The sequence below is a fragment of the Macadamia integrifolia genome, unplaced genomic scaffold (genome assembly GCF_013358625.1).
Source record: "Macadamia integrifolia cultivar HAES 741 unplaced genomic scaffold, SCU_Mint_v3 scaffold155, whole genome shotgun sequence".
Taxonomy (NCBI): domain Eukaryota; kingdom Viridiplantae; phylum Streptophyta; class Magnoliopsida; order Proteales; family Proteaceae; genus Macadamia; species Macadamia integrifolia.
In genome coordinates this window covers 280,192-293,171 of record NW_024868256.1, presented here as the reverse complement: position 1 = coordinate 293,171, position 12,980 = coordinate 280,192, and the positions used below count along the sequence as shown (strand labels likewise).

Here is a 12,980-nt window from a genome sequence, read left to right as displayed (position 1 = left end):
GAAGGGTTTTTTACGAGAAAAAAAAAAAATTACATTTTTTTGTACTCTCCGAAAATATATGGATAAATATGTTATTTTTATCTGAAAACATGAAAGATGCACATAATTTGCGTATTAAACATGAATTTACTAACTATGAGCACGCTATACTAGCAATGTCTTGCATTAAGTTCACCTTAGGTATCACAAGAAGTCAAAAATAACAGGTTAAGGGCCCTACAGAGGATTCTTGACGGGTAAGGAATTTTTTTTTTTTTTAATATGAATATTAAAAAAAAAAAAAAAATGACAGCCTAAGAAGAACTCATGAACATGGACCATGATAACCCAAGAAGCCCCAATCCCAATAAATATAAACAAAGGCGCCATCACCATCAGGCCAATCCCCAAAACTAGAAACACCAACAAACTAAAGCAAAGACACTAGAACGTGGATAGAATCACCTCACCACCCAAAATGGATGAACCCCCTTTTCTTGACAAAGAATAAATTCCTGGGAGATTTCCTCCCCTTTGTCACGGTAGTTCTACAACAATCTTCCACATCCGTACAACTAAAAAAAATGATGGATGACATCATTCTTGTTCTATTACAAAATCCCCCCTCCCCAAATTTCTTTTGTAAATGAGCATTTAAAGAATGCGAGCACTAGGATAGCCTAGTGGTGATATTAGTGCCCAGTAGACTGACCAATGGCCAGCAGCGCTTAGTAGGATTAAAAAAAAAAAAAAAAATTCTATTCTCAAACCCCACCCAACGTAGGGGTGTCAACGGTCCGGGTCGGTGCGGTTTCGGTCCGGTTCCACCGGTTTCGGTGTGAGTTTGGAAGTGACCGAAACCGACCCAATAAGGATTTATCGGTTTCGGTCCGGTGTCGGTTTCGGTGCGGTTTGGGTTCGGGTTGGTACCGGTTTGGATTTATTAGGTTCATTTCGGTTTGGATCGGTTTTTTAAACCGGTATGAAGCCATTAGGAAACAACCAAATGATGAATTGTTGAACTTCGATTTCTTAAATCGATTTGTAACCGGGTTGGTTTTGATTTTTGGTCTAGTTTGAATTCGATTTTCCATACAAATGTATACAAAACTATTCAAATTTTAATTTTTTTAATGAATTTTGGAGTGTTTCGGTTTCTTACCGGTTTGGTTTCGGTTTCGGTCCGGGTTTTGAGCCGGTTTCGGTTTGGTTTCGGGTTCATCCGGTTTTCGGTGCGGTGCGGTTTGGTTTTGGGGTTACAATACTTGAAACCGAACCGAACCAATAAGGCTTCGGTTCGGTTCGGTCCGGGTTGTTATCGGTTCGGTCCGGCCGGTTTTACCAGTTCGGTTTAGGAATTGACACCCCTAACCCAACGAAAGCAACAAAAATGGGGAGAATCAACATAATTCTCTTCTTAAGTTGTTCTTTAGTTGGAAGACCATCCACCAAGCACCTCCAAGTCATCGCTTAATGTCTGAGAATATAATGTTATTGAACCACACGTTAGACACCCAGGTCACTTAAGGGGAAGGCCTCACAATGTCTCATAGCGATTTAATATAGAAGATTCCAGAAGAGGATCCTTTTCAAATGATGGCATCATCACCAACCTCATTAGATTGCCTCGAATGTTACCTAATTGTGCCCACACTACTCTAAGGGCCTCAAAAGTATAGACCATGATTCTACCGAATGAAACTTGGCTGTTGCCTGGGTTGCAGCCAGGTACTCGCAACCCTTAGTACCACCCAAGGGAATGGAATCTCAGAGGTATGGGTGGAAAAATATACCCTAGGTGGGTATTTTCAAACCTGTCCCTGGGACTCCATTCCTTTGGTTGTTACCATGGGGTAGACTGCAACCTGGGGCAGCGAAATCTTTTCCGATTCCACCTATCCTCAACTAGAGATTGGACTTAAACCATCTTATCAAGGTCCATATCATACTTAATTCAGTTCCTAAATCTGTTAATCAAGCAATGTCCCTATAAGATGCCAAGGATCTAAACAAAAAAGGAAAGTATAAAGTAAGTACAATTAAGCAAAAGACCTATACTTAAAGCATCTTCTTCTACACACAAGGGCAATTCTAAACTGACTGCATTGTCTAAATTGAATCCATCTCCAAGTACTTCACTCATAAAAAATCTTTCTTGGACACCACCCACCATACTTGCTTAAGAATTCCAGCTACATTCATGTCTTTAATCCACAGAATAACCACAAGCCACAACCCACCTTCTCCTTTGGGCTTCGAAATGGAATCCCAAGCAATGTTGTGGATTACCCTTGGACTCTACCTTTATATATAAACCGTAGGATATCCTCAAGTTAGGGGTGGCTGTGCGTAACCCAGCCTAGTGGACCTGGCGCTATTCTAGATTTCTAAGACACGATCAGTCAGGCCTAGAGGTCCAATAAGCCTAGATGAGAATCAAGAGTCGTTCATTAAATTTCTAGTTTAGAATTTTGAGAGCTTCACCGGTTCACCATTCTTAGTAGACTAAGTTTAGGATACAGTTTATCTATCTCCATCTATGGTGAAGAGAGAATTTCTTTCATATACCTTATAGCTTTCTAGTTGAACTGAAGAAGAGCATCCCGGATCATTAACAATAAGGGGTGGGAGATTGATGATGAACCCAATAAAGTCTAATCACTGCACCATATCACCAATTGTGATGATGTTTTCTCTTTTCAATATGGATGACAACTAACTTAATCCCCAGGTTTTTGCTGCTAACATAACATTTAGTTGTCAACCTAAAAAATATTTCAAATGGGTACTCTATAAATATATGGGTGGAAACTTTTACTGTAACATGTCACATTTGAATCGTAACACATATATTGATTCAGCTAACCAATTTTCACAGACCCCCTACCCCACAATCTCCCCCACCAAAAAAAAAAAAAACCCTTCCCTAAAAAAAGTCACTTTTACATCCCAAAAAAATCAAGAACCCCAATAATTTGATTTTACTCAATCCAAAGTGACAGAAACATGTTCTTACCCAAAAAACAAGAAGAAACATGTAAGAGGTTTGTTCAAAAATAAAAAATGAATTTTTTTTTTATTAGTATTATTTTTATTTATTTATTTTTTTTTGGGATAGGTTGGAGTGGGGAGGGATGAAATGATGTGTTGAGACTGATCTGTTGACTTCACGGGTATTTTTAAACCAGTTGAGTCAGAGCCAAGTCCAAATCTAAATCATATGCAATTCTGGTCCCCTAATCTAGATCTGCCACATATTTTTATTCGTTTCTCTGTAATCTCAGTAGTCAACCTGCCAAGGTCGGTTTCTATATACCCTTTAAGGAGAGATTCTGATACTTCATTTTACCAAATTGCCCTCCATAGAAATTGTTAGTAAGGAAGCTGTTCCAGCCTGTTAGCTTACGAGGCCATCACCTCTATTTTTAGAACCATACTACCACTTCAGGAAGGTATCCCATCCAATTACATAGCCATGGCCTATCTAAATTAAGAAACTCCAACTTCAGTGGTATTAGACCTCTTTTATTGCCTCTCTTCCATCCAAATCAAACCTTATTCCCACCCAATATCACAACTTCTTATAAAAACCCTATCTTGGATCCCAAATTCCCTCAATCTCTCTCTTTCTCATCACAAGATGAGGAATCTCACTTTATCTTCTTTGTTCCTCCTCCTTCTTCCTCTTGCAGCCTGTGAACATCAGGTTTTTCTTAATTCAGATTATTGTTCATAAGTTTCTTTTTTGGTTCTTTATATTCTTTGTAATTAACTATGAGGACTCATATCTTATCCATCACAGGTTTTCATTGTTAATTTGGGAGAACACGGTGGAGATAAAACCTCAAAAGAAATTGAGGATACCCATCACTCGTTTTTAGCCTCTGTGAAGAAAACAGAAGAAGTGGCTCGAGCTTCTCTACTCTACAGTTACAAGAACACCATCAATGGCTTCGCGGCATTGCTTACTCCAGAAGAAGCCGATACCTTTTCCAGTAATAAGAACTTTCATTGGGTTCTTATGATTTCATCTTTTTCTTAATGGTTAACTTTTAAGGATGAGTTCTACCTAAGTTCGTAATATTTCTTGTTTGACTACCTACGACAGGAATGGATAAAGTGGTGTCTGTGTTACCAAGCATACGAAGAAGATGGTCTCTTCACACTACAAGGTCATGGAAATTTGCAGGCTTGGAAGAGGGTGTAGATACTCTATATAGGAGTGGAGATCTGCTGCATGAATCAAACTACGGGAAAGATATCATTGTTGGGTTATTGGATTCTGGTACCCAACTGACCCTTCTACTGTAGCTTTTTTTTTTTTTTAGTAGAATAATAATTTTATGTGTTCTACAGTTTTCTTTTTGTGAGAGTGTTTCTTGTCCGGGAGTGTAGCCTATGTCAATGGAAAACTCCCTTGAATGCTCCCATAATAGAATCATTTTAAAGGAGAGAGGTCATTTCAAGGGGGAAAGGAGAGACAGACACATGAGAGCGCTATCGTAGGCTATGCTCTGGAATCATTTTAAAGGAGAGAGGTCATTTCAAGAGAAAATGATAGAAACAAACATAACACATGGGAACGCTATCGTAGGCTATGCTCTGGAACAGGATCATCTCCCCATTATTTGATGTGAGTCTTATCTTCTTTATACTTTTTGTTGGTACATGTGTTGTTTTTATGTGATCATCAGGTATATGGCCGGAGTCAAAGAGCTTCAGTGATGAAGGGTTGGGACCCATACCCAAGAGATGGAAAGGAATCTGTCAAGCTGGAGATGCTTTCAACTCTTCCCATTGTAATAGGTGAGAGTTTTATTGTTTCTATCAAATCTTTTTTTTTTTTTTCTTCTTCTCTTTATAGGTCTTGGGATTGTGTGGATCTGGTCCATCCCTAGGGGCCATAGAATTGGAGATACCCGTGACCCTATTCTTGCTATTGTTCTTTCATCATTCACATTACGACCCACTTCAAGGTTCATTCTAATAACCAATATCTAATAAGATGTATCAGATTTGATCTCACATATCATTATAAGCTTAAGTAACATTAGATGCACAAATGCATTGGGCTGTGGGATTTCTGAGAGAGATTGTGAGGATTAATGAAACCTGGAGGAGACTTGTCTGTTTCAATCAAACAAAGAAGATTTTGCTGGCTTGCCTGTTGCTCTTGGCCTGTTTCTGACAATCATAAGAGAACTAGACATATTCACATGATCTCCATCTTGTGATCTCTCTTGAACTTAGCAATCTATTGCATGGCAAACATTTTTTGACAGTCTGACGTATTTGTTGAGTGAAAGTGAAACCGTACCTGAATCCAAACTCCATTATGACACTCTTCTCATGGGTTTTTAAGGCTCAACATTTGCAGGTCCTAGTTCCACTTATTTGGCGTACGGGTTGTGGTGAAACTGAAAATAGCTTGTGGCCATTCATTTTGATAACTTTTTCCTTGATTGTCCTCTTTCGACATCCCCGCTTAAGAAGTTGAAATTTTGTGGGCTGGAAGGCAGTTAGTCCTTAATCTCTTAATTCACATGTCAAGTTCTACTTCAAAAGGGAATTGATTAAAGGGTTTATCTTTTTTCATCACGGAAATGGTGAAGTGAGAAGTAATCTTCTTTTAATTATTCATTGTCTTATTTCTAAAAGGTATTTAATGTATGCATCAATAAAAAAATTTCATAATAATTTGAAAATGACTTTTAATTATGTTATTGTTAAAAGCTGTACTTTTTTTAGTAGGCATGTGATAATAGGATTTAGCTTGATTGGAAAAAAAAACTGTGTAACTGAAAGGGAAGAAAAGTTAAGTTAGGATTTTCTTGTCACTAACCTTGACCACAACAAATTACCCTAAAAACAAAAACTTTGACTACAACAAGATTTTTAGTAAATAGCAAAATAAAGAAATGGAGCTCATTTTCATACACGATAGTGCATTTTAAACGGTCAACACTTCAATTGTTTGATAGGGACCTCGATTATTATTCTATTATTATCGAACGGCGAAAGTGTTGATCATTCAAGATACATGACCATGTATAAAATATTTTGTCTAAAGAAATAAAGCTTTGAAAATTAAATAGAAAAACAAATATATATATATATATATATATATAGAGAGAGAGAGAGAGAGAGAGAGAGAGAGAGAGAGAGAGAGAGAGAGAGTATGTTAAAAATGAAAATGACAATATATGAGAGCATAGGAATGGATTTGATTTAGATTTAGATTTGACAAGTACAGTGAGACAGTCCCCCACAAGATGGACCACATCACATTTCCATTTGATACAACTAGTTGGGACCATTCACAACCACCAATTAGAACTTTTGTCTTCCATATATTTTGAAAAATGAACTGATTTGCTTGAATAAGAAAAATATAATTAATAATGATTTGAAAGATAAGCAAGATTATCCCCAAGGACCCCCTTGTTCAGTTCTTTGCAATTCTTAATGATTAATAACCTAATATTTAAAGTCATCATCAACCACTTAGATGTATTACCCTCACTGATTAATAAGCTAATATTTAATTAACGCTGGGCTAAGTTGTGGTTGTTGGGGGAGTATGCATTCCAATCAGTAAAAAGAGGAGATACAAATTAACGCTGTGTTTGGTATGCTTCTGAAGTAAAAACAAAAAATTATTTGAAGAACCGGTTTCAGAGTGCATGATCCCCTTGTCTGGCCCAAAAAACGCATGGAATTATTGAATGGGCCTCTTGTCTAGCCCAAAAAAGCCCAGCCTAAAATAATAAAGGAGAGCACTAATCGTCTAACAATACACTGTTGTGTTTGCAGGAAACTGATCGGAGCAAGGTACTATCTGAAAGGGTATGAACAGTACTACAACCAGAAGCTCAACACCACGGCCGAATTCCGGTCCCCTCGGGATCACGACGGCCATGGGACTCACACATCGTCCACCGTCGGTGGCCGGAGAGTCCATGGTGTCTCAGCCCTTGGTGGCTTTGCCCAGGGCACAGCCTCTGGTGGAGCTCCACTTGCACGTCTTGCCATGTACAAAGTATGCTGGCCAATTCCTGGCAAGTCCCTTATAGAGGGAGACACTTGCATGGAAGAAGACATGCTTGCGGCCATCGACGACGCCATTGGTGACGGCGTCGACGTTCTCAGCATCTCCATAGGATCACAAAATCTTTCAAATTACTTGGAGGATTACATTGCAATCGGTGCACTTCATGCTATCAAGCGTAATATCGTTGTGGCCTGCAGTGCTGGGAACTCAGGTCCTGCACTGGCGACTGCTTCGAATCTAGCTCCTTGGATCATCACTGTAGCTGCTAGTAGTGTGGATCGAGTCTTCATCTCTCCTGTTGTGTTAGGGAATGGCAAGAAAATTAGGGTAACCTATACTTATTAGAATTTCGGTTCATTTTTGTTAGGAGTGTCAATTCCAAGCCTGCACCAACTGAGCCCAATCTGGAAAACCCAGAACTTTGTTGGCCAATTTACTAAACGTGTCAGGTTCGGTTTAAGCCCAGACCAATTAACATTCTATCATAACCGGTGCAAGGGTGCCACCCAATGGATGTCCCACTTAGACTGATCCATTGATAGTCTAACTCTACTCAACATGTAGAGCTCGTTTAGAGCCTATTTATTAAGCCGGACACGTTTAAAGCCTATTTACAAGATGAATGTCTTATTGTCCATTTAAAGCCCGTCTAAGGCCTGTTTAACATTTTTTTTTTAATACCTTTATTATAGATAGGTAAGAAAGGTACATGACGGACCATTTATAAATGTGACCACACCTAGCATATGATGACCGATTACTTAAATGAGTCAATCTAAGGTCCTACAATTGGGAAAAAATTGGGAAAGCCCAATTAAACTCAACCAAAACTGTCTGGCCCGACCGATTGACACCCATAGTTTTTGTTGCAATTGACTGACTTGTGAAACCTAAATGCATGACCACTCAGGGTCAATCGGTGGCTCCACACAAGCTACAGAGGAAGATGTACCCCCTTGCTTATGCCGGAGATGTGGTAGTCCCCAGTGTTCCCAAGGATCTTATGGGGTAATCCTTCAAGCTTTTTCATGCCTTTCACCTTCACTTTCTGATTCTAATCAATTCAATCTCTTAAATTTGCAGGCAATGCCTTCCGGGTTCATTGTCGCCGGAGAAAACAAAAGGAAAAATTGTACTGTGCCTGAGAGGAAATGGAACAAGAGTTGGGAAGGGCATGGAGGTGCAAAGAGCCGGAGGTGCTGGTATCATTCTAGGCAACAGCCCCACGAACGGAGACGAGATATCCGTCGACGCCTATGTTCTTCCGGGGACCGCCGTTGTATCACATGATGCCATCACTATAATAAATTATATCAAATCTACCAAGAATCCTAAGGCATTAATCATCCCACCCACCACCATCTTGGACTCCAAACCAGCACCATTCATGGCTGCTTTCTCCTCACAAGGTCCAAACGTTCTTGAGCCCAATATTCTTAAGGTAAGTGATGGCACCATTTCCTTCTATTCAAATCTTACATCTTAACAATCCAAGAGGGAGGAGTCTGATCTCTTTTTTGAACTTTCGGGATTAGGGTTTCTCTATATCATAATGTCGTCAGAAATGGATACGAGTACATAGCCCATCTTGGGTGAACTACGTAAATCATTGTGTTATGTTGTGTTTTTACTCTCCCAACAGTCTCTTAACTATTTGGTTACCTAAATTTACAGCCAGACATTACTGCACCAGGGTTGAATATATTGGCAGCATGGAGTGAAGCCGATTCTCCTACAAAGTTAGATTTGGATCCTAGAATCGTTAAGTACAATCTTCTGTCTGGGACGTCCATGTCATGCCCTCATATTGCAGCCACGGCTGCCCTTCTCAAAGCCATTTACCCCAGTTGGAGCAGTGCCGCTATAAGATCGGCTATCATGACTACAGGTACCTATAAGTCTTCACATCAAACTACTCACATCCATTGTGTGATTATTACTTCCGCCTTTCACATAAAACTTCAATATGTCCTCAGCTATTTATGGCATAAATGGCCTAATTCTCATAAGACAATGGTTTTCATGGCCAGAATTTTCTGATAATTGTTGTTTTCCCTGCAGCAACCACTAAGAGTAATATTGGCAAGCCACTGACTGATGCCTCCGGCAAGAAAGCCAACCCCTTCAGTTATGGTTCAGGACACTTCAGGCCAACAAAAGCAGCAGATCCTGGTCTTGTCTATGATGCTTCATATACTGATTATCTTCTATTCCTATGTAGCACTGGAATCAATAACTTCGACTCTACCTTTAAATGCCCAAATGTCCCACCCTCACCAAGCAATCTCAACCATCCATCTCTAGCAATCTCAAAGCTTAAGGGCCCCATGACTGTGACAAGGACTGTTACCAATGTTGGTGGAAGCAGGAGTTTGTATTTTGTAAGAGTAAGATCTCCACCAGGGATTTCTGTTGAGATTAATCCAAGTGTCCTCTATTTTAGCCATGTTGGAGAGAAGAAGAAGTTCACAATAACTGTGAAACCAAAAGGGAAGGTGGTGAATGGAGAGGAGTACAAGTTTGGGTGGTACACATGGAGTGATGGAATCCATGAAGTTAGAAGTCCCATGGCAATTTCTCTTCTGTAATTTGGATATTTCCCACAAAACTTATAGGTGGAGTTAAGAGTATAGAAGAGAGCATATAATTGAGATTAACAGGTTCTAATAAAACTATCAATTTATTACCCTTTCCACCAAGTTTACAACAACTCATGCCAAAGTCAGCCCAGCTAGCCCAAACTAAGCCAATTCCAAATAGGTTGGGCTTGGAATAGAATCTACATCCACAGAATGGACCAGGTTAGGCAAAGGTTGTCCTAATCTTACTAGCAGACCAATATATATGTGAAAATATCTTTTAGCTTTGATTTAACATTTGAGGAATTGAAGTTCTATTTTTCAAAATTTAATTGAAAAAATAGATGTCCTTATGGAAAATGTAAATATTACTAATAAACATTCTCATCTAGGTATATTCATTCAATAATTAAAAGAAAACAAAATATTTTAATATATATAAATTTTGGGAACGCGTCATCTTTTTTTTTTTTTTTTTAAATAGTTCGTGCTACGTTGTAAATTTTATGTAACTTTTCTTTCTTTTTATAATTTATTTTCAAATTTCCATTTTTGTGAACTATTGTATGTCATTATATTCAACATCATGACCATATAGATCATTTTATCATATTTTTAGGCCTCATATTTATATTTATTTTGCTTTACTTTCTTATATGTAATTATTTTGTAAACGCTGCATCGTCAAAAGAAAATATAACGAATAGTTTTTTTTTTTCTTTTTCTTTTTCTGGTTAAAGTTGTATAATTAACCATTTTATACCATATTATGTCATGATTTGTAAGTACATATGTAAACTCAAAGGTTTATATATCTAAGCACACAAGGGCACTTTGATAATTTTTCCATGTTCTCTGTCTTAATTTTTTTCGGGGGTTATCTTCATCCTGTTTCCATGATTTTGTTAATTTTTCGTGCATATATTTCCATATTCCACTTGCATCTAAGCAACATTGCATGTGTTTTTCCATGATTATTAGGTCATTTCATGGATAATACACCGTTAATGTTGCTGAGTCTATTCCCATCCCCTTCAATGTATCCCTATTTTGTCCTTTCAAAGAAAAAATATTTGCAATAAAAACTTTTTTTTCTTGTAAAATGTGATAGTGGACGTATGTAATATGGAAAAAAATCATCTGCAATTCCGATCTTGTACAATTCCGTGAAATACCACTTTTAGGGGGTGACACGTATATTGATACCAATGTAATGATCCAGATCTGATTTAAATGCCTCTTCACTGATTTAATGTTTTATTAGTTGTACCAGATATGGACCATTGTATTGATATCAATACACGTGTCACCGCCTGAAGGTGATATTGCACGGAATTGTACGAGATCGGAATTGCAGACGATTTCAACCCATGTAATATGTATGGCTCTTAAATTTCAATTCCATTTGATAATTTCTAAACAATATTTATTATTTAATAAAAATTAAGTATAGAAGACCAGTTTTCGATCACTAAGCAAACTAGGATGCCTAACACTTTTCGCTGATCGGAACTTGATGGGATCTCGACCACTAAGTTAGATCAGTTTATTCATAAAATCGTGTGAAGTCAATTTAATTGTGAGTCCTAAACCCTAGTCTAGGTGGCAATTCAACGTCTTTAGAATTGTCATTTCTTTTAAGGGGCGGCAACTCTCTTTCTTTTCTTTTCTTTTTTTTAATATTTCACAGTGCTGACTCAATATCATACATTGTAACCACTTAGAAACTCGGGATCAGCACGGTTCAATGATACCCGTTTTCGGATCCTCTAATTCGTCCATTGCTCGCATTTCAATTTTTTAGAATCAAAATTGGCCAAACAAAGGTCTAAGACTACCAAGAAGGTATGTCAATTTTCAATATAGTTCGAGATTTTTTTTTTTTTGGGTGCGGGGAGAGTAGAATGAAAGATTATTTATTAAAGCATATCCAACACATGGTATCCAAGTGACATACATCTGATAACCAAGGAGTGGAAAGCAGCCAAATGGTCTCATATACACAAGACAAGGCCATCCTAAACAAAGAGTCAGCTACGCTATTAAACCCCCTAGAGATATGAGAAAAAGAACAATTCCAAAAATGATAATAAGAGGAAAGGTGCTTAACAATGTTCAGCACCTCAGGAGGGGAGGGATTGGTCTGGTTGAGAAGAAGAATCAGCTCCTTGCAATCACTTTCAACCTCAAGGTGTTCAATACCCTCCAAAATTGCAAAAAAGAGCCCTGTACTAATAGCCAGACCTTCACCTTGCAGCAACTTGATAGATCAACTGGAGAAGAAACTGCAATAGTAGGCCTACCCCTATCATCACAAATGACACAGCCAAGACCGCCATGCATATGAGTTTAATTTGAAGTAGCCTATCTGAGAAGGGCACCATGGTCTGCTAGTTGTGCCTGGGGCAAAGGAAGGAGTTGCAATCTGCGGCACCAATGAAGGGGAGCAAACCTCCCTGAATTCAAGAAATGGGGACCCAGCCAGTTGGATTACCTTTATTGCAGAGGAATACTTGCCATTAAAAAACAGATCAATCCTGGCCTTCCAAATAGCCCAAAACACAAAGGATCCCAAGTCTGCAACTAAAAGGGTGTATGAGAAAACAATGCATGGAAAATAAAAAACTACCAAAAGGGTGCATGGGACTACAAAGGGTACATGGATGAGTCCATATCTTCTGCAATGAGTGGTGAGGTACGGTGAGCATCGGACGACTAAGAGCATCTGGGCATGCATCTCAAGGGATTCCTAGCCACCCAATACTCACTGCACCAATGCAGCAACTACAGATGATTTTCACACTACATGGATATGCATCGAAATTGATGGGATAGTTTTATCCCCAAAAAATTTTTCCCTCTTTACAGAAGAGTAAATAATTGAATATGAGGATAAAATTTGTGAGCCGCCTATTTGCATAGTGGTCCGACTCCACAAGTTCATATCATTTGGGGGGCCCAAATTTTTGTGAAAAATAGGCCTCACTCTCCTCTTTATGTGTCAAATTTACTCCCAAATCTGTGACTGCCAAGTATGAAAGCAACCATTGATAATGCAAGATATATTGTGCAATACAAATGGATCAGTGCAAGAAATTTGAGCAATTAGATGAATGTAGGCCATGGGATCACTATCACATAGACCAAAGCCATGTTTGCAAATTGTGGCATTGTTGACAATAATGGCAATTCACAACCACCCTTGACATTTCTTAGAACCCTTTTCAGTTCTTCTTTGATATTGTATAATAAACAGCCATGAGGCCAGCTACACCTTAGCTGAAACTTAGCCCATGATTAGAAAGTAACATGAGCATTGGGCAACATCTCTAGCCCATGCCCAAGTCCCTTCAATATGGATATTTTTTGCA

General features: G+C 38.5%; 1 protein-coding gene across 1 annotated transcript; it reads left to right on the top strand.

Moving 5' to 3' along the window:
• The first annotated feature begins 3,408 nt into the window (after nucleotides 1-3,408).
• Nucleotides 3,409-9,723, top strand: LOC122064203 (subtilisin-like protease SBT5.6). Its single transcript, XM_042627930.1, has 9 exons — nucleotides 3,409-3,685; nucleotides 3,782-3,974; nucleotides 4,088-4,264; nucleotides 4,674-4,785; nucleotides 6,793-7,357; nucleotides 7,941-8,038; nucleotides 8,114-8,471; nucleotides 8,705-8,918; nucleotides 9,092-9,723. Exons 1-9 carry the CDS (start codon nucleotides 3,620-3,622, stop codon nucleotides 9,616-9,618), a joined length of 2,310 nt encoding a protein of 769 aa, XP_042483864.1. The 5' UTR covers nucleotides 3,409-3,619; the 3' UTR covers nucleotides 9,619-9,723.
• Nucleotides 9,724-12,980: the final 3,257 nt, after the last annotated feature.